The sequence below is a fragment of the Pongo abelii genome, chromosome 8 (genome assembly GCF_028885655.2).
Source record: "Pongo abelii isolate AG06213 chromosome 8, NHGRI_mPonAbe1-v2.0_pri, whole genome shotgun sequence".
Taxonomy (NCBI): Eukaryota; Metazoa; Chordata; class Mammalia; order Primates; family Hominidae; genus Pongo; species Pongo abelii.
The window spans coordinates 101,267,830-101,290,239 of NC_071993.2; the positions used below are offsets into that span (position 1 = coordinate 101,267,830).

The 22,410-nt window shown below is 38.7% G+C and overlaps 1 protein-coding gene across 3 annotated transcripts in view; it reads left to right on the forward strand.

Moving 5' to 3' along the window:
- Positions 1 to 22,410, forward strand: part of TBC1D12 (TBC1 domain family member 12) — a 136,696-nt gene that overhangs the window by 82,582 nt on the left and 31,704 nt on the right. For all 3 annotated transcript variants that reach the window (XM_054522672.2, XM_009245643.4, XM_054522673.2), the window contains exons 4-6: positions 12,572 to 12,654; positions 16,257 to 16,374; positions 19,300 to 19,406. In XM_054522672.2, the coding sequence (XP_054378647.2) occupies positions 12,572 to 12,654; positions 16,257 to 16,374; positions 19,300 to 19,406 (308 nt within the window). The remainder of the gene's footprint in view (positions 1 to 12,571; positions 12,655 to 16,256; positions 16,375 to 19,299; positions 19,407 to 22,410) is intronic.

A 22,410-nucleotide genomic window follows, 5' to 3' on the forward strand; every position in this document is an offset into this window, starting at 1 on the left:
GTCTGAGAGGCAGAGGTTGTAGTGAGCCATGATCACGTCATTGCACTCCAGCCTGGGCAACAGAGCCAGACCTTGTCTCAAAAAAAAAAAAAAAAGACTTGAAAGTCAAAATTACTTCTTGATCCACAGGCTTCAGAATTAATGTTGTGATGGCAGGCATGAAAACAACATTCATGTTTTTGTACATCTCCATCAGAGCTCTTTGGTAACTAGGTGCATCGTTAATAAGCAGTATTGCTTTGAAAGGAATCTTTTTTTTTTTTTTCTGAGCAGTGGGACTCATCAATAGTCTTAAAATATTCATTTAACCATGCTGTAAACAGATGTCCTGTCATCCAGGCTTTATTGAGCACAGGTAGAGTAGATTTAGAATGATTCTTAAGGGCCCTAGGATTTTCAGAATGGTCCATGAGTATTGGCTTCAACTTAAAGTCACCAGTTACATTAGCCCCTAAGAAGAGAGTCAGCCTGTCCTTTGAAGCAGGCATTGACTTCTCTCTTGCTTAGAAAGTCCTAGATGGCATCTTTTTCCAGTAGAAGGCTGTTTTGTCTACATTGAAAATCTGTTGTTTAGAGTAGCCACCTTCATCAATGATCTTAGTGTATCTTCTGGATAACTTGCTGCAGCTTCCCCATCAGCACTTGCTGCTTCATCTTGTACTTCTATGTGTGTAAACAGCTTTTTTCTTTAAACTTCATTAACTAATCTCTGCTAGATTCCAGCTTTTCTTCTGTAACTTCTTCACCTCTCTCACCCTTCATAGAATTAAAGAGAGTTCGGGCCTTGCTGTGGACTGGGCTTTGGCTTACGCAAATGTTGTGGCTGGTTTGGTCTTTTATCTAGACCACTCACACTTTCTCAGCAATAAGGCTGTTTTGCTTTCTTATCATTTGTGTGTTCATTGATTAGCACTTTTAATTTCCTTCAAGAATTTTTCCATTACATTCTCCACTTGCCTAACTGGCTGAAGAGGCCAAGCTTTTGGCCTATCTTGGCTTTTTTTTTTTAATTTCATTTTTATTTTTTGTGGGTACGTAGTAGATAAATATATTTATGGGATAAATGAGATACTTTGATACAGGCATGCAAGTGCATAATAATCACATCGTCGTAAATGGGGTATCCATCCCCTTGAGCATTTATTCTTTGTGTAATAAGCAATCCAATTATAATCTCTTAGTTATTTTTATTTTCTCATTTTTCTTTTTGTTTTCCAAATTTTATATTAGGTTCCAGGGTACATGTGAAGGTTTATTACATAGGTAAACTCATGTCATGGGGGTTTGTTGTACAGATTATTTTATCACCCAGGAATTAAGCCCAGTATCCAATAGTTATCTTTTCTGCTCCTCTCCCTCCTCCCACCCTCCACCCTTAAAGTAGACCCCAGTGTCCTTTATTCCTTCTTTGTGTTCAGAAGTTCTCATCATTTAGCTCTCACTTATGAGTGAGAACATGTGGTATTTGGTTTTCTGTTCCTGCATTAGTTTGTGGAAGATAATAGCCTCTGGCTCCATCAATGGTTCCCGCTTTTGTTCCCGCAAAGGACATGATCTTGTTCTTTTTTATGGCTACAGGGTTATTTTTAAATGTACAATTACATTATTATTGACTATAGTCACGCTGTTGTACTATCAAATACTAGGTCTTATTCATTCTGGGGTTGTTTTTTTTTTGAGACGGAGTTTTGCTCTTATTGCCCAGGCTGGGGTATAATGACGCGATCACGGCTTACTGCGATCCCTGCCTCCCAGGTTCAAGCAATTCTCCTGCCTCAGCCTCCCAAGTAGGTGGGATTATAGGCATGCACTACCACGTCTGGCTGATTTTGTATTTTTAGTAGAGATGGGGTTTCTCCATGTTGGTCAGGCTAGTTGTGAACTCCCGACCTCAGGTGATCCGCCTGCCTCAGCCTCCCAAAGTGCTAGGATTACAGGCGTGAGCCACAGTGCCTGGCCCATTCTTTCTATTTTTTAAAATCTATTAAGCATCCCCACTTTCTCCCTGCCCCACTACTGTCCTTCCCAGCCTTAGGTAACCATGTTTCTACTCTCTCTATCTCCATGATTTCAATTGTTTTAATTTTTAGCTCTACAAATAAATGAGAACATGTGATATTTTTCTGTGCCTGGCTATTTACTTAACATCATGATTTCCATTTCCATCCATATTGTTGGAAATGACAAGATCTCATTCCTTTTCGTGGATGAATAGTACTCTATTGTCTATATGAACCACATATTCTTTTTTTTTTTGAGTCAGAATCTCACTGTGTCTTCCAGGCTGGAGTACAGTGGCACGATCTTGGCTCACTGCAGCTTCCACCTCCCGTGAACCACATTTTCTTTACTCACTCGTCTGTTGATGGACACAGATTGCTTCCAAATCTTGGCTACTGTGAATAGTGCAGCAATAAACATGGGAGTACAGATATTTCTTTGATATTCTGATTGCCTTTCTTTTGGGTATATACCTAGCAGTGGGATTGCTGGATCATATGGTAGCTCTATTTTTAGTTTTTCTAGGAGCCTCCAAACTGTTCTCCATAGTGGTTGTACTAATTTCCATTACCACCAACAGTGTACAAAGGTTCCCTTTTCCCCATGTCCTCTTCAGCATTTGATATTGCCTGTCTGTTTGATAAAAGTCATTTTAACTGGATTGAGATGATATTTCATTGTAATTTTGATTTGCATTTCTCTGATCAGTGATGTTGAGCACCTTTGAATATGGCTGTTTGCCATTTGTTTGTCTTCCTTTGAGAAATGTCTATTCAAATATTTTACCTATTTTTAAATTGGATTATTAGATTTATCCCTGTGGATATATAAGCTGGAGCTCCTTATATATTCTAGTTATTATATTAATCTCTTGTCAGACAGGTAGTTTGCACATATTTTCTCCCATTCTGTTTATTGGTTTTGTTTTTGTTTTTTTGTTTGTTTGTTTGTCTTGCTGTGCAAAACATTTTTAACTTGATGTGATCTCATTTGTTCATTTATGCTATGGCTGCCTGTGCTTGTGAGGTATTAATCAAGAAATCTTTGCCCAGTCCAGTGTCCTGGAGAGTTTCCCCAGTGTTTTCTTCTGGTAGTTTCATAGTTTGAGATCTTAGAGTTAAGTCTTTAATGTATTTTGATTTGATTTTTGTACATGGTGAGAGATAGGGGTCTAGTTTTATTCTTCTGCACATGATAATCCAATTTTCCCAGTATCATTTATTGAAGAGACTGTTTTTTCTCAAATGTATATTTTTGGCACCTTTGTCAAAAATGACAGATTATCAGTAGATACATGGATTTGTTTCTGGGTTCTCTGTTCTGTTCCATTGGTTTATGTGTCTATTGTTATGCCAGTACCATGCTGTTTTGGTTACTGTAGCTCTGTAGTATAATTTGAAGTCAGATAATGTGATTTATCCAGTTTTGTTCTTTTTTTTTTTTTTTTTTTTTGAGTTGGAGTTTTGCTCTTGTTGCTCAGGCTGGAATGCAGTGGCATGATCTCCAGCTCACCGCAACCTCCACCTCCTGGGTTCAAGCGATTCTCCTGCCTCAGCCTCCCAGCAGCTGGGATTACAGGCCACCACACCCAGCCAATTTTGTATTTTTAGTAGAGACGGGGTTTCTCCATGTTGGTCAGGGTGGTCTCGAACTCCCAACCTCAGGTGATCCGCCTGCCTCAGCCTCCCAAAGTGCTGGGATTACAGGCGTGAGCCACCATGCCTGGCCAGTTTTGTTCTTTTTGCTCAAAATAGCTTTGGCTATTCTTGGTCTTTTTTGGTTGCATATAAATTTTAGGATTGTTTTTTCTATATCTGTGAAGAATATCATTGGTATTTTGATAGGATTTGCATTGAATTTGTAGATTGCTTAGGGTAGTATGGACATTTTAACAATGTTGATTCTTCCAATCCATGAACATGGAATATTTTTCCATTTTTTGGTGTCCTCTTCAATTTCTTTTATCAGTGTTTTACAGTTGTTATTGTTTTAAGTAAAAGAAGACCTTTTACTTCTTTGGTTAATTCCCGGGTATTTAATTTTATTTGTGGCTATTATAAATGGGATTACTTTTTTATTTTTCAGATTGTTCAGTGTTGGCATGTAGAAATGTTACTGATTTTTGTCTGTTGATTTTTTATCCTGCAACTTTACTGAATTTGTTTATCATTTTTAATAGTTTTTTGGCAGTCTTTGGACTTTTCCAAATATAAGATTATCTCATCTGCAAGGATAATTTGATTTCTTCCTTTACAATTTGGATACCCTTTATTTCCTTCTCTTGTCTGATTGCTCTAGCTAGGACTTGCAGTACTATGTTGAATAACAGTGGTGAAAATCTGCAGCCTTGTTTTGTTCCAGATTTTAGAAGAAACGCTTTCAGTTTTTTCCCGTTAAATATGATACTGTGGGTCTGTTGTATATGGCTTTTATTATTTTGAGGTATGTTCCTTCTGTCCCCAGTGTTTGAGGGCTTTTATTATGAAGGGATGTTGAATTTTATCAAATGTTTTCTCAGTATCAGTTGGAATTATATGGTTTTTGTCTTTCTGTTGAGATGATGTATCACATTGACTGATTTGCATACATTGAAATATACTTACATTCCAGGGATAAGGCTCACTTGGTCATGATGAATTATCTTTTCAATGTATTGTTGAATTCAGTTTGCTAGTATTTTGTTGAGGATTTTTGCATCCATGTTTCTCAGGGATATTGGCCTGTAGTTTTCCTTTTTTTTTTTTTTTTTTAATGTGTCTTTGTCTTGTTTGGGTATCAAGGTAATACTGGCATCATAGAATGAGTTCATAAGAATTCCCTCCTCTATTTTTCGGAGTAATTTGAGTAGGATTGTTGTCAGTTCAATTCTTCTTTAAATGTTTGGTAGAATTCAGCAGTGAAGTCATCAGGTCTCGGGCTTTTCTTTACTGGGAGGCTTTTAATTACAACTCTGTAATTAAATGTTTTGTTCCATCGTGACTTGCTATTGGTCTGTTCAGGTTTTGTATTTCTTCATGGTTCAATCTTGGTAGGTTGTACGTGTCTAGGAATTTATCCATTTTCTCTAGATTTTCCAATTAATCGGCACACAGTTGCTCATAGTAACCACAAACGATCCTTTAAATTTGTGTGATATCAGTTATAATGTCTCCTTTTTCATCTCTGATTTTACTTATTTGAGTCTTCTTTTTTTCTTAGTCTGGCTAAAGGTTTCTCAATTTTGTTTTTCTTTTCAAAAAACCAACTTTTTGTTATGTTGATCTTTTGTATTGCTTTCTTTGTTTCAATTTCATTTATTTGTGCTCTTTTTCTTTTTTCTTCTTTTTTTTTTTTTTTTTTTTTTTTTTTGCTGTTATTGTTGAACATGGTCTCACTTTGTCACCCAGGCTGGAGTACATTGGCATGAATATGACTCACTGCAGCCTTGACCTCCTAGGCTTAGGCCATTTTCCCACCTCAGCCTCCTGAGTAGCTGGGACTAAAGGCACATGCCACCATGCCCAACTAATTTTTGGGTTTCTTTTCTTTCACTAATTTTGGATTTGGTTTGCTCTAGCTTTTTTAGTTCCTTAAGATGCATTGTTAGGTTGCTTATTTGAAGTTTTTCTTCTTTTTTGATGTAGGCACCTATAGCTATAAATTTCCTTTTAGTGTTGCTTTTGCTGTATCTCGTAGGTTTTGGTATGTTTTATTTCCATTAACATTTGTTTCAAAATATTTTTAAATTTCCTTCTTAATTCCTTCATTGACCCACTGGTAATTCAGGAGAATATTGTTTAATTTGCATGTGTTTGTATAGTTTACAAAATTCCTCCTGTTATTGATTTCTAGTTTTATTCCATTGTGATTGGAGAAGATGCTTGATATTATCTCATTTTTTTGAATGTTTTAAAACTTGGTTTGTCTTTAACTAAGGAAGCAACATATGGTCTATCCTTGAAAATGATCCATGTGCTGAGGAGAAGAATGCATATTCAGCCATTGGATGAAGTATTTTGTTAGTATTCTATTAGGTCTGTTTGTTCTATAGAGCAAATTAAGTCCAATGTTTCTTTGTTGATTTTCTATCTGGAAGATATGCCGAGTGCTGAGAGTAGTGTGTTGAAGTCTCTGACTATTATCGTATTGAGGTGCATCTTTCTCTTTAGCTCTAATAATATTTGCTTTATATACATGGGTACTCCAGTGTTGGGTGCATATAGATTTACAATTGTTATATCCTCTTGCTGAATTGACCCCTTTATCATTATATAATGACCTTCTTTGTCTCTTTTTATAGTTTTTGTCTTGAAGTCTATTATGTCTGACATAAGTATAGCGACTCTTTCTCCTTTTTGGTGTCCATTGGCATGGCATATCTTTTTCTCTACCTTTCTTTTCAGTCTGTATATGTCTTTATAGGTGAAGTGTGTTTCTTGGAGGCATCGTATCATTGGGTCTTTTTTTTTTTTTTTTAAATCTATTCAGTTACTCTATCTCTTTTGATTGGAGAGTTTAGTCCATTTACATTCAATGTTATTGGTAAGTAAGAACTTACTCTTGCCATTTTGTTATTTGTTTTCTGGTTGTTATGTGGTCTTCTCTTCTTTCCTTCCTTCCAGTCTTTTTTTTAGTGAAAGTGATTTTTTTTTTTTGGTGGTATGATTTAATTTCTTGCTTTTTATTTTGTGTTATTTGTCGTATTTTTTTTATTTGAGGTTGCCATGTGGCTTGCAAATACTACCTTATAACCCATTATTTTAAACTGATGACAACTTAACATTGATTGCATAAGTAAACTAGAAAACTAATAAAAACTTTACACTTCAACTTCATCCTCCTGCTTTTTTGTTATTTCACTTTTTTTTTTTTAACTTTTTGTTGTTTCTTTTTTTAACTTCTGTTCTTTCCTTTTTTTTTTTTTTTTTTTTTTTTGAGACAAGGTCTTGCTCTGTCGCCCCAGCTGGAGTGCAGTGGTGCAGTCATCGCTGACTGTGGCCTCTATCTCCTGGGATCAGTTGATCCACCCACCTCAGACTCCCAAGTAGCTGGGACTACAGGTGCATGCCACCATACCCAGCTGGGTTTTTTTGTTTTTTTAGTAAAGATGAAGTCTTGCTATGTTGCCCAGGCTGATCTTGAACTCTTTGGCATGAGCAATTCTGCCATGGCCTCCCAAAGTGCTGGGATTATAGATGGGAGCCACCATAATGGCTGACTTGTTGTTAGTCTTTGTGTCTTATTTTACTGCCTATGTCTTGAAAAGCTGTTATAGGTATTATTTTTTTATCGGTTCGTCGTTTAATCTTTCTACTTAAGATAAGAGTAGGCTGGGCACAGTGGCTTACGCCTGTAATCCCAGCACTTTGGAAGGCTGAGGCAGGTGAATCACTTGAGGTCAGGAGTTCCAGGCTAGCCTGGCCAACATGGTGAAACCCTGTCCCTACTAAAAACAATACAAAAATTAGCCGGGTATGGTGGCATGTGCCTGTAATCTCAGCTACTCGGGAGACTGAGGCAGGAGAATCGCTTCAGCATGGGAGGCTGAGGCTGCAGTGAGCTAAGATTGCACCACTGGGTATTGCTGTTTGTTATTCAGGGCCCAAGGGGTCTTTTTTTTTTTTTTTTGAGATGCAGTCTCGCACTGTAGCCCAGGCTGGAGTGCAGTGGTGCGATCTCGGCTCACTGCAACCTCCGCCTCCTGGGTTCAAGCAATTCTCCTGCCTCAGCCTCCCGAGTAGCTGGGCTTACAGGCACATGCCACCACACCTGGCTAATTTTTTGTATTTTTGGTAGAGATGGGGTTTTACCATGTTGGCCAGGCTGGTCTCGAACTCCTGACCTCAAGTGATTTGCCTGCTTCCACCTCCCAAAGTGCTGGGATTACAGGTGTGAGCTACCGGCCCGACCTCCAAGGGGTCTTTAGTCAGCATGTGATGAATCCTGCCAGGACTGGATTCTTTCTTTCAAGGCAGCAGGTTCACTTCTATTCTAGGGTGTCTCTAGAAATGTCATCCAGGAGCTAGGACCTGAGATGGGGGCCTCACCACTGCCTGGTGCCCTATCCTACTGTGGCTGAGCTGGTATCTAAGATGCAAGACAAAGTCCTCTTTACCCTTCTTTCTCCTCTCCTCAAGTGGAAGAAGAAAGGAGTTACTTTTGTTGCTGCAAGCTTCACTGCCTGGGATTGAGAGGCGAGTGGCGTAAGCACTCCCCCAGCTGTCCTGTCTGGTGTCTCACTGTGTCATCTACTGCCCCAGTTCACCGGCTCTAAGCCCAGCATAGCATCAGGACCTAAGAATTGCAGTCCTTGTGTCTTAGACTATCTTTCAAGTTCACTTAGGATCCCAGAGCACTTTAACCTGCAATTGCGAGGCTTGCGGAAACTCAAGTTTCAGCTGCTGGGATGGGCGCTTCCCCTCTGGCCAGTGCTGTTCAAAATGCTCCCTCTATGGGCAGGTGCTGGCTGAGTTCAGCATGATTTTGCTTTCCATGTGATAGGGCAGCATTAAGTTCAATGCAAAGTTCCTCAGTCACTGAGGAACTTTGCATTGAACTCAATCACTGAGTTCCTCCCCTGAGTGCATGGGTTCTGTCTCCTAGCCAAGAAGCCACTGCCAGGGGTTGGGGGAGGGGTGGTGTTGGCAATTTAAGACTGTCTTTCCTACCCTCTGCAATGCCTCTTTCAGCGATATGAAGTTAAAACTAGGTACTGTGATTGCTCACCTGATTTTTGGTTCTCATGAAGGTGCTTATTTGTGTGCAGATAGTTAAAATTTGGTGTTCCTGCAGGGTAGACAACTGGTGCAGGCTTCTATTCTGCCGTCTTTCTTCACCCTCCATTTTGGCTTTTGGCATGCCTTCCTCATTAAGCTTATTCATTTATTTCTGGCTTTTGATTTTAAATTGAGAGAGATGGGACCCTTCTTTTCACTTAGATGTCATTGTAGAGTTATTAATTGGCCTAATTTCAATGTTGTTGTATCCCAAGAAATAGGGATGCCTGAAGAGATGGAGAGAGATGGGAATGGTCAGTCTGTGGAGCAGTAAGACACACATGTTTGCCTTGGCACACAAATTTGCCATCTTATATTAGCACTGTGTGTGGTGTCCCAAACCAATGAGAATAGTAACAACAAAAATCACCTATCACAGATCGCCATAACAGATACAATGATAATGAAATAGTTTGAAATATTGCAAGAATTGGCTGGGCGCGGTGGCTCACCCCTGTAATCTCAGAACTTTGGGAGGCTGGGGCAGGCAGATCACCTGAGGTCAGGAGTTTGAGACCAGCCTGACCAACATGGTGAAACTCCATCTCTACTAAAATTACCAAAAAATGTAGCCAGGCATGGTGGCAGGCACCTGTAACCCCAGTTACTTAAGAGGCTGAGGCTGGAGAATTGCTTGAAACCAACCGGGAGGCGGAGGTTACAGTGAGCCAAGATCGTGCCTTTGCACTCCAGCCTAGGTGACAAGAGTGAAACTGTTTCAAAAGAAAACAAAAAAAAAGAAATATTGCAAGAATTACTATAATGTGATACAGAGACACACAATGAGCACATTGTTAGAAAAATAGCACCCGTAGACTTGCTTGACATTAGGATTGCTACAAACCTTCAATATGTAAAAAATGCAATATTTGCAAAATGTAATAAAGCAAATCACAGTATAGTAAGGTATGCCTATAGTATAACAGCTATTTTATCATCCTTGTGTTATAATCTTATTATCTGTGACATTTTTATATTGTGACTGTTGATTAATTTTTCTTCTCATTATGCATTATATTTTTCTGCTTCACATCTCTGTTTTTATTGAATGTCAGACATTGTGGTTTACATAGGTGGATGCTAGACTTTTTTGTGTGTTCTTTTAGATACTTTTTGGCTTTAGTCTGGTTTGCAGTTTTTTGGAAATGGTTTGATCCTTTTGACCTAATCTTTGTTGGAGTGATTCCAGAATAGCTTTTAGTTTAGGAGTAATTTGTCCTCACTACTGAGGCATTATTCTTCTAAGCACTCTACCTAGTACTCTTATCCATCAGGAGGTCTTTCCACTCTGGCTGGTCTTGTGTGAACTTTAAGAATGTCCTATTTTTTTTTTCTCTGGTGGTTCTTTCTCTGGCCGTAGTTAATCACACACATGCACAGATCAGTACTCAGCCAAAACCTTGAGAGGACTCTCTGCAGCTCCCTTCTTTTCTGGTTTTCTGGTTTGTAACTTTTAGCTGTCTTGGACTCTCCAACTCTAAACTGTCTCCTCACCTTAGGATTGATGGATCACTGAGACCTGGAAATGTCAGGTACTTGTAGGGTTACCTTGCTTATTTCTTTTCTCCTAAAGATCACTCTCTTGTGCTGCCCAGTGTCTGTTGTCTGGAAACTATAGTTTAATGTATTTTGTCCATTTTCTAATGATTTAAGGGGAAAGGGTAAACCTGGTTTCTTTTATTCCATTATGGCCTGAAGCAGAGGTCTTAACTTTTATTCCTCCCTCCTACAACCTACCAGATCAATTGACTAATTTGAGAAGAGGAGGTAGAATTTATAATTTGAAAATTTGTCACATACCTTTTTCCACACTAGCCTGTTGAAAAGAAAAAACTGACTCCTAAAACTGAACACTATTATGATTATATTTGGATAAGTGGTAATATACCAGTGTATTTCTTTTTGCATTTTTTATATCTAAATCACTGACTCTGTGAAGCCATTGATTTGATAAACCAAAATACGGTGTAGTAGTTACCCCTTATCGGCGATTTTGCTTAAGGCAATTTCAGTTACCTGTACTCAGCTGTGGTTTGAAAACATTAAGTGGAAAATTCCAGAAATAACTTTTAATTTTTAAATTGCGTGCCATTCTGAGTAGCATGATGAAATCTCACTGTCCTGCTCCATCCTGCTAGGGATATGAGTTCAGTTTATCTGCACTATATACACTACCCACCTGGTAGTTCACTTAGTAACCTTGGTTGTCAGATCGACTGTTGGTGATACCACAGCGCTTGTGTTCGAAGAACCCTTATTTTATTAGTAATGCCCCCAAAGCTTAAGAGTAGTGGTGCTGACAATTCAGATATGCCAAAGAGAAGCTGTAAAGTTCCTCCTTTAAGCAAAAAGGTGAAAGTTCTCAAATTAATAAGAAAAAAAATCATATGCTGAAGTTGCTAAGATCTGTGGTAAGAATCAGTTTTCTATCCATGAAATTGTGAAGAATGAAAAAGAAATTTATGCTAGTGTTATTGTCGCACCTTAAATTGCAAAAGTTACTGCCATAGTGCATGGTGTTTAGTTATGATTGAAAAGACATTAAATTTATGGGTGGAAGATATGAACAAAAATGTGTTCCAATTGATGGCAACATATTGTGCTGGGTTAACTTAATCTCAATTAAATTAAACTTTATCATAGTTATGTATGTATAGGAAAAAACCTGGTATATATGGGGTTTGTTACTGTCTTAGGTTTCAGGCATCCACTGGAGGTCTTGGAACATAACTCCTAAGGATAAGGGGGGGACTATTATGTATGCAAATGATGGATGATCCAGTTTTTAGTTAAAATGTTGTCTTAAAACTCTAATTAGTGGAAAGCAGTTTGACAGTTTATTGTAAAGGTATATCCGCACTTACTATATAACCCAAGACGTTTGTTTAACTAAGGGAATGAAAGCAAATGTTTACACAAAAACTTGATGTTAATTTTTATAGTAGTTTTATTAATAATGGCCCCAATCTGGAAACAATCCAAGTGTCCACCCACATGGATAAATGGACTACTACTCAGCAATTAAAAGGAATACATTGCTAATACAACAACATGAATGATTTTCAAAACTGTGCTGAGCAAAAGAAGCCAGACATTAGTCCTTCAATGTAAATTAAAAAACAAAAAAAGCCAGACACAAGAGTCTATAAAATTCTTGAAGAAGAAACAAATTAATCTATAGTGATAGAAATCAAAGAAGGAATTTTGTGAGGGGTACCACAGGGAAACTTAGTGGAATGATGGGAATGTTCTATATCTTGATTGGTTAGTTAGCTGCACAGGTATATACATTTGTCAAGACTCATCAAACTACTCTTAAAATATGTTTATTCATTTTAGTATATGAAAATTATATCTGACAAAAGTTGACTAAAGAAAACTCTAGTAGGTGAGTTTAACAAATAACCTAAAAATATTGACTGAAATCTGAAATGGACTGGGCTCAGTGGCTCACACCTGTAATCCCAGCACTTTGGGAGGCTGAGTCAGGAGGATTGCTTCAACCCAGGAGTTTGAGACCAGCCTGAGCAACATAGTGAGACCTCATCTCTATTTTTTTAATCTGAAATGTTTAAATATATACCAACTTATATACACATGACATAGAACTACACACACACACCCCCCACATATTAACAACCTGGATTCTGATTCTGTTGTAAAATGCACAGTTCTTTTCAGCTTTTCACTTCCTTAATGTATGAAATGAGGTTAGTTTAGAAATTCTTTGCATCTGGGTATAAAAACAAATAAGTTAGTAAGTTTAAAGTTAATCTTTTAAAAATTGTCTTGACTTAAGTAACTTTTTTTTCCAGAAATCTTCCTGCCAAATCTGTGGAAGAAGCTTTACGTCACCGACAAGAATATGATGAGATGGTGGCTGAGGCTAAAAAACGAGGTATAAAATTTAACTCTAAATGGTATAATTTTCTGATTTTAATAAAAATATGGATGGTAAAATTCATCAAGTCTGTCTTCAAGATGATACTGAATTCTTTTTTTTGCTTCTTTTTTGAGTCTTGCTCTGTTGCCCAGCCTGGTGTGCAGTGGTGCAATCACAGCTCACTGTAGCCTGACCTCCCAGGCTCAAGCAGTCCTTTTACCTCTCAGCCTCCCAAGTAGCTGGGACCACAGGCACGTGCCACCATGCCTGGCTAGTTTTTTGTATTGTTTGTAGAGGTGAGGTTTTACCATGTTGCCCATGCTTTTATTTTTGTCTACTATTTTTATAATTAAGTTTGTTCTAAAGGAGGAATAAAATGACATACCAGGATCATAGTTTTTCTGCTTATACTTTTACAGAATAGGAGGAATCTTGAAATTACAGTCATAAAACTTGGACTTCTACTACCTTAGTTTATAAATAAAGATAATAATTCATGAATCTATTAATGAATTTCACTTTTTACCATTTTTATATTTTATAATTATTAATTTCTAATTATTTTATAATTTAATAATTTTAACTTTCTATATGGCTGTGAGAATATGATTTGAAACTCAAAATTTTTTTGTGACTTACAGAGTCTCTCTAGAGGCCCAATTGTGTCATTTGATTAGGTTTATAAAAGTATACTCTTGTGTGTATAAATTTACATATTCATTCATTCTCTTTTCCAACCAAAAAAATAATATCAGGATAATTTAACAGTGTTTATTTCCTGACAATTGTTATTTCAGGATAAACATACATTTTTAGAAGATATTACACAGCTGTATACATTTTTAGACTTAACATCTAACACCTTATTAACAACTGATATTTTTTCCTTTGACTTAAGTTAATGGAACGTTATAATAGTATAGAGTTCTGCTTTATGGTGCTATTTTGGAAATGAAGTTACTTCTTTAATGTTAAGTAAACATAGGATATATAAGGCTAGTTATATTGTTCTAGAAGGTATTTAAGCATTAGTTGAGTGTATTTTACTATACAGAATTCGAAATATTTCTGACATATCCAATTAAGTATTTATTTATTTATTACTTATTTTTATTTTTTTGAGACAGGGTCTTGCTCTGTCACCCAGGCAGAGTGCAGTGATGCGAACTTGGCTCACTGCAGCCTCAATCTCCCAGGCTCAGGAGATCCTCTCACTTCAGCCTCCCAAGTAGCTGGGACCATAGGCGTGCACCACCACGCCCAGTTAATTTTTGGATTTTTTGTGGAGACGGGTTTCGCCATGTTGGCCAGGCTGGTCTTAAACTCCTGACCTCAAGTGATCCGCCCACCTTGGCCTCCCAAAGTGCTGGGATTTTAGGTGTGAGCCACCACATCCAGCCTAAGTTTTTATTTTTTATTATGTATTTATTTATTTTAGAGACAGGGTTGCACTCGTTGCCTAGGCCGGAGTGCAGTGGTACAATTATAGCTCACTGCAGCCTCGAATTCCTGGGCTCAAGCAATCCTCCTGCCTCAGCTTCCCTGGTAGCTGGGATTGCAGGTGCATGCCACCACACCCAGCTCTTTTTTTTTATTTTTATTTTTTGAGACAAAATCTCACTCTGTCACCCAGGCTGGAGTGCAGTGGCGCAATCTTGGCTCACTGCGATCTCCGCCTCCTGGGTTCAAGTGATTCTCCTACCTCAGCCTCCAGAGTGGCAGAGATTATAGGTGCCCGCCACCACGCCCGTCTAATTTTTGTATTTTTAGTAGAGACGGAGTTTTGCCATGTTGGCCAGGCTGGTCTCGAACTCTTGACCTCAAGTGATCCACCTGCCTTGGCCACCCAAAGTGCCGGAATTACAGGCGTGAGCCACCATGCCCAGCCCCAGCTCATTTTTTTAGAAGTTATTTTGTAGAGATGATGTATCTCTATGTTGCCCAGTCTGGTCTCAAACTCCTGGCCTCAAGCAATTCTCCCACTTGGGCCTCCCCAGAGTGTTGAGATTGTAGGCGTGAACCATTGTGCCTGGCTCCAGTTAAGTTTTTATTAATTTTAAAATTTTTACTATATGATTACTATGTAAGATAACTATTGGTACTGGATGATCTTAAAAGCATGTTATGATAGGAATAACACTGAACTGAGGAATCAGAAGGCCACAGCTTTAACCTTGTTTGATACTACCTTGGTGTGATACTCTGAACAGGCCTAATGTTAGTTTTCTCATGCGTAATGTGTGAGAGGCAGGTCAGCTTAATCAGGGCTTTGAAGCTTCTCTTTCATCATTTTTTTTTGTTGTTGGTAAAGCAGTGGAACATTCTCCCAAGAAATCTTATATAGAATATAAATACATAAAACAAATAAAAGAAAGTAGAGATTGTCGGCCAGATGCGGTAGCTCACGCCTGTCACCCCAGCACTTTGGGAGGCTAAGGAGGGCGGATCGCAAGGTCAGGTGTTCGAGACCAGCCTGGCCAGCATGGTGAAACTCTGTCTCTACTAAAAATACAAAAAATTAGCTGGGCATGGTGGTGTGACCCTGTAATTCCAGCTACTGGAGAGGCTGAGGCAGGAGAATTGCTTGATCCCGGGAGGTAGAGGTTGCGGTGAGCAGAGATCACACCACTGCACTGCAGCCTGGGCAACAGAGCGAGACTCCGTTTCAAAAAAAGAAGAAAGAAAGAAAGTAGAGATTGTTTACTTGGCCTTCTGCTTGCCCCTCAAGATGGTCTGAGGCGTATCTGAAAAAACAATTTGAAAACAGTTTGGCTAGCTGGTCTCTGACATCCTCACTGGTTCTAAAATTACATAAAGTTTTGATTTATGACTCACTTTCCTCTGTATTTGAGACATCTCTTCTTCTGAAATTGTCATCTTTGATTTTCAGAGATATATTTTCTTCCTCTAACTTTTGCCTCAGAATCTAAGAGATGTACTGTTAATATATGTGTTTTGGGGGACATTTTAAAATTTCAAACTAGTAAAGTGAAACACCATATTAAAAAGAGTTAATATACTAATAATGCTATTGACAAAATCATTTTGGAATGTCATGTGGGTTATGTCAGAAAATTTATAAACCCTTGTAGGAAAAATGGGTATTGGTTAGTTGCCCACAGTTGTTTGTTTTTTATATAGTTAATTCATAAGAAATTTGACTTCATAGATTTAGTGTAAATAGAAATATGTGGTAAAGTAATCTACTTAAATTATTTTTCTGACCTTTTATTCCACTTACTTTTATAGTAGAACAGGAGATGTTATTTTAAAATTATGTTAATAACTGGGCATGGTGGCACACATGTGTAGTCCAAGCTGTTCAGGAAGTTGAGATGTGAGGATTTATTTAAGTCCAGGAGTTCAAGGCCACCTGAGCAACGTGGCGAGACCCATCTCTAAAAAGAAAACAAAGAATAGAAAATTATGTTAATCAAGTTCATTTACTTTCACTTTTTCCCTCCCTTTCTTTCCCCATCCCTCCTCCCTCCCTTATTCCTTCCTCTTATGATAATATTATTTTTGAGAAAGTCTGTTTTGTAGAGTTTAGGTAAATGGAGAAGAGGATTTTGATCTAGCTTATTTGTATTGAAATAATTTTTACTCGTTTAAAACAGAAATTAAGGAAGCACATAAAAGAAAAAGAATAATGAAAGAACGATTTAAGCAGGAAGAAAATATTGCAAGTGCAATGGTAATTTGGATCAATGAAATACTGCCCAATTGGGAAGTAATGTAAGTAAGCAGACTTCTCCTAAATTCCCATTTGTCTCCGAAGATCTCATGTTTCTGATTCTGTATTTTTATTATTTCCAGCATATATTTTATGCTTTGGCTAAATTATACTATTAATTAATGCCTGAAAATTTCCATATTTGCGTCTGTGCCTTTGCTTTTATAAATCCCTCAGTGTCTACCACCTACTTCCCTTATTGACTATCCTCTGTGTCTGCTAAATCTTTTTTTTTTTTTGAGACGGAGTCTCACTCTGTCGCCCAGGCTGGAGTGCAGTGGTGCAGTCTCCGCTCACTGCAAGCTCCGCCTCCCGGGTTCACACCATTCTCTGGCCTCAGCCTCCCGGCCCGCCACCGCGCCTGGCTCATTTTTTTTTTTTTTTAATATATTTTTAGTAGAGATGGGGTTTCACCGTGGTGTCTGCTAAATCTTACCTATCCTTTGGGACCCAACTGAAATGCTAATTGATTTATGAAACTTTTAATGTCTTTGGTTACTGTATTTTCTTTTTTCTTTCTTTTTTTTTTTTTTTTTTTTCTGAGACGGAGTCTCACTCTGTTGCCCAGGCTAGAGTGCAGTGGCACAATCTCGGCTCACTGCAAACTCCGCCTCCCGGGTTCACGCCATTTTCCTGCCTCAGCCTCCCGAGTACCTGGGACTACAGGCACTCGCCACCACGCCCTGCTAATTTTTTGTATTTTTAGTAGAGACGGGGTTTCACCATTCACAGGATGGTCTCGATCTCCTGACCTTGTGATCTGCCTGCCTCGGCCTCCCAAAGTGCTGAGATTACAGGCGTGAGCCACCGTGCCTGGCCTAGTTACTGTATTTTCTTAATGCTAACATACCATCGATTGTAAGATGCACTATTGATGTAATAGCAGTTATTTGGAAGGAGAATATTAAATATGTAAATGCATTAGAAGATGCATTTATTGATATTAAAATGACTTTTAAAGTGCTTATCTCATAATCAAGGAAATATGTATGATCTTTCCCTTATGTAAATGCCCCATCATCATGCTTTGAGACTAATATACTTATCTTGCCTTTGCATTTATTTATTTATTCATTTTTAAGTTTATTTTGCCAGCATCTTTTTAATGATAAATAATAATTGTATATATTTATGTGGTACAGTGTGATTTGTTTTTTTGTTTTGTTTTGTTTTGTTTTGAGACAGTCTCCCTCTGTCACCCAGGCTGGAATGCAGTGGCGCGATCTCAGCTCACTGCAACCTCTACCTCCTGGATTCAGACAATTCTTATGCCTTAGTCTCTCTAGTAGCAGGGACTACAGGCACCCGCCACCATACCCGGCTAATTGTTTTGTATATTTAGTAGAAACAGGGCTTCACCATGTTGGCCAGGCTAGTCTCAAACTCCTGGCCTCAAGTGATCAGCCTGCCTTGGCTTCCCAAAGTGCTGGAATTATAGGTGTGAGCCACTGCACCCTACCGTGATGTGTTTTTTGAGGGTTTTTTTTTTTTTCAAGACGAGGTCTCACTCTGTTGCCCAGGCTAGGGTGTAGTGGCGAGATCACGGCTCACTGCAACCCCGACCTCCCTGGGCTCAGGTGATCCTCCTGCCTCAGCCTCCTGAGTAGCTGGGACTACAGGTATGTGCCAACACGTCCAGCTAAGTTTTGTATTTTTTTATAGATATGGGATCTCACTGTGTTGCCCAGGCTGGTCTCGAACTTTTGGGTTCAAGCAATCTGCCTGCCTTGGCCTCTCAAAGTGCTAGGATTACAGGTGTGAGCCACCTGCCTGGTGCAATGTGATATTTTGGTATATGTTTACATTATGGAATGATTAAGTCAAGCTAATTAACACATCTATCAGCTCACGTACTTCTCAGTATTTTGTGGTAAAACATTTAAAATCTTCTCATTTAGCAATTTTGAAACATACAGTTCATTATTTTTTATTATAGTCACCATTCTATGTAATAGGTCACTAACAGTTATTTCTTCTAATGGAACTTTGTACCCTTGATCAACATCTCACCTTTCTCCATTCACTTTACTCCCCCCTCCCCGGCCATAACCACCATTCTACCCCCTACTTTTATGAGATTGACTTTTTTGGATTCCACATATAAGTGAGGTTATGTGTTGATTTTTCTGTGCCTGATTTATTTCACTTGGCACAATATCCTACAGGTTCATCTGTGTTGTTGCAAATGACAGAATTTCTTTCTTATTGCCTTTTTACATAACATTTTAAAATATGCCTTATCTTCCCTCTCTACTGGAGGGTTGGGGATATCTTCTGCAATGCCTGCTGTAGTTTGTACATTGGGAATTTGTTGAATATTGGCACAGTGTGACATATTATCTGAGGCACTTTACATAAGTAATTGCATTTGATTCTTAGAACTTTTATAAGGTGTATGTATTTTTACTCCCATTTATCTTATAAGGAAACTCAAGATCAGAGAGGTTAAGTGATTTGCCCAAGGTTATACATTTAATTAATGGTTAAACTAGATTGGATCTCAGATCTATCTGACTTTAAAGCCGACAGTTTTTTTTAGCAGACTTTACTGCTTCTCAAAAACTAGGGCCTTACCCACTGTAGATTCTTGGTTGTTTTGCTTTTGGTGCTGAATTGGTGATACATTTTTATGTCCCTTTTATCCTGTTTTTTAAATAATTGACTGCATATTTCTGATTCTCTCATTGGCATTTATAAAACGCAGTTCCCTTTAGATTACTGTTGCCCCTTTGGGATCCTATACATCTTGTAGGCTGTTGTTGCCTGCAAGCATGAACTCAAAGGAAAGAATGCATTACATACTTCATTCTCTATAGTCCTAAAAATGATTTGATCACTTGGCCGTAGACTAAAGATAATCCATCATGCAACTAGTATTTTTGTTATAAAAAGTAACTTTCTTCTTTTTTCTCCTCCTTTAATTCTAGGCGTAGTACGAGAAGAGTTCGAGAATTGTGGTGGCAGGGATTGCCCCCTAGTGTCCGTGGGAAAGTTTGGAGTCTAGCTGTAGGAAATGAACTAAATATCACTCCTGGTTTGTATTCTATGTTCAGTTACTCCCACATGTACAAATAGCCATCTACAGAGTTACATAGCAGATTAGCAGAGTGAGCATTAAAATAAATGGCCTTTATCATATATAATGTCATTTTAAAAGCATGCTTCATCCCCCCAAAACCTGTTATGATTTAATAAGTTATTACATTTTATATAAAGATTTATGGTTTTCCCTTTAGTTTATAATTATCAATAATCTTGGCATTCAAATATCAAAAACTTCTGGGATTCTACTTGGCAGTGGATAATAAGTATATATAAGAAAAAAGAAAATAGTCAATTATGAAAAGGCTCCACTTTTATACAGAAAACACATAAATACTGGAGGAAGGCTAAAAGTTTCTTTTCCTCCTTCTTTACCTAAACCAGTCATTTTGGGATTTTTTTTTTAATTTAAAAAGTTTAGGCCGGGCGCAGTGGCTCATGCCTGTAATCCCAGCACTTTGGGAGGCCAAGGCAAGTGGATCACCTGAAGTCAGGAGTTCAAGACCAGCCCGGCCAACGTGGTGAAAACCTGTCTCTAGTAAAAATACAAAAATTAGCTGGACGTGGTGACACACACCTGTAATCCCAGCTACTCGGGAGGCTGAGGTGGAAGAATCAGTTGAACCCAGGAGGCAGAGGCTGCAGCAAGCTGAGATCGCGCCTGTGCACTCCAGCCTGGGCAAAAGAGCGAGACTCTGTCTCAAATGAATGGATGAATAAATGAATGAATGAATGAATAAATAAATAAATAATTTTAAAGTTTATAACTTGATTAGCTGCATAAAGAAAAAACTTTAGCCGGGCATGGTGGCTCACGCCTGTAATCCCAGCACTTTGGGAGACCGAGGCAGGTGGACTGCCTGAGCTCAGGATTTCGAGACCAGCCTGGGCAACACGGTGAAACCCTTCTTTACTAAAATACAAAAAATTAGTCAGACGTGGCAGTGTGCGCTGGGAGGCTGAGGCAGGAGAACTGCTTGAACCCGGGAGGCGGAGGTTGCGGTGAGCCGAGATCAAGCCTGGGCTTGATCTCCAGCCTGGGCTACAGAGCGAGACTCTGTCTCAAAAAAAGAAAAAAAATCCTTTGAAGAACAGAAGAAGAAATAAAACTTTCAAAGAGTTTTATTATTTTCTTAAGTTTCTTAAACTTTGGTGGATAGGAGCAAAATGTAGAGTAGTTTTTTTGTTTTTGTTTTTGAGATGGAGTCTCGCTCTGTTGCTGTGCTGGAGTGCAGTGGCGTAGTCTCGGCTCACTGTAACCTCCGCCTCCCGGGTTCAAGCGATCCTCCTGCCTCAGCCTCCTGAGCAGCTGGGACTATAGGTGTGTACCACCACGCCTGGCTAATTTTTTTATTTTTAGTAGAGATGGGGTTTTACCATGCTGGCCAGGCTGGTCTCAAACTCCTGGCCTCAAGTGATCTGCTTGCGTCAGCCTCCCAAAGTGCTGGGATTATAGGTGTGAGCCACCGTGCCTGGCTTGCAGAGTAGTTTTGATGAATTTTTTAAAAATTAAGCCGGATGTGGTGGCTCATGCCTGTAGTCCCAGCTACTTGGGAGGTTTAGATGGGAGGATTGCTTGAGCCCAGGAGTTTAAGGTTACAGTGAGCTATGATTGTGCCGCGGCACTCCAACCAGGGCTACAGAGCATGACTCTGTCTCTAAATTAATAAATAAATAATTTGGCCAGGCGCGGTAGCTCACGCCTGTAATCCCAGCACTTTGGGAGGCCAACGCGGGTGGATCAACTGATGTCAGGAATTTGAGACCAGCCTGACCAACATGGAGAAACCCTGTCTCTACTAAAAATACAAAATTAGCCAGGCGTGGTGGTGCATGTCTGTAATCCCAGCTACTCGGGAGGCTGAGGCAGGAGAATCACTTGAACCCAGGAGGCGAAGGTTGCAGTGAGTCGAGATTGCGCCATTGCACTCCAGCCTGGGCAACAAGAGCGAAACTCCATCTCAAAAATAAATAGAATAAATAAATAAATAAATTTTTAAAATTAGATCAAATTAGAATAATATCAAATAGAGGAAAGTAAAATAGTTTATAGGCCAGGCATGGTGGCTCATGTCTGTAATCCCAGCACTTCAGGAGGCTGAGGCGGATAGATCTCTTGAGCCCAGGAGTTTGAGACCAGCCTGGGCAACATAGCAAGATCCCGTCTCTACAAAAAAAATCCCAAAATTAGCCAGGCAGCCCGCATGTGGGCACACCACTCGAGAGGGTGAGGTGGGAGGATCGCTTGAGCTCAGGAGGTGCAATGAGCTGTGATTGTGCCACTGCACTCCAGCCTGGGTGACAGAGTGAGACCCTGTCTCTAAATAAATAAATAGTTAATAATAAAATGTGCTAAATTGGTCTAAATGATAATGTTAATGCTAGACAATGGCACCACATAAAGACTTAAGGACTTTAATACTAGAAATAATACATTGTCACTGTTACTTCTAAAATTTTTCTTTTTGTATTTATTGGAAAAAGTTAAAGTAATGAGAAGGTGCAAGTGTCTGCTCTTCCACCTGAACTGGTATTCTTGATCCTACTGTAAACACTATTAGCAATTTGGTGTATATTCTTTCTGGTCTTTTTTCTATGTACATAAAGTGTGCATCTACATACGATCAATTTTAAAGCTTTTTTATTTTTTCCCCCACAATGTATGCCATAAGGTTATTCTGTGGCTTGCTTTCTTCACCCTATAATCTATCTTGAACATCTTCCATGTTAGTACATACAAGTCTGCCTCATATGTACTATAGCTACATTGTATTCCACAATTTGGCTGTACTATAATTTATTTAACCGTTTTCCTTGAGATAGCCAAATCAAAAACATATGTTTTTTCCTGCCATTCTATAAAAAAGACATATATGTTAACATCCAAGTACTGTTTTTCATCCCTCAAAAGAGATTAAAATGAATGAGAATTACCCATACGAGGATGACTGAAAATCATTCATAAATATTTACCAAAGGTCTCAAACAAATAACCT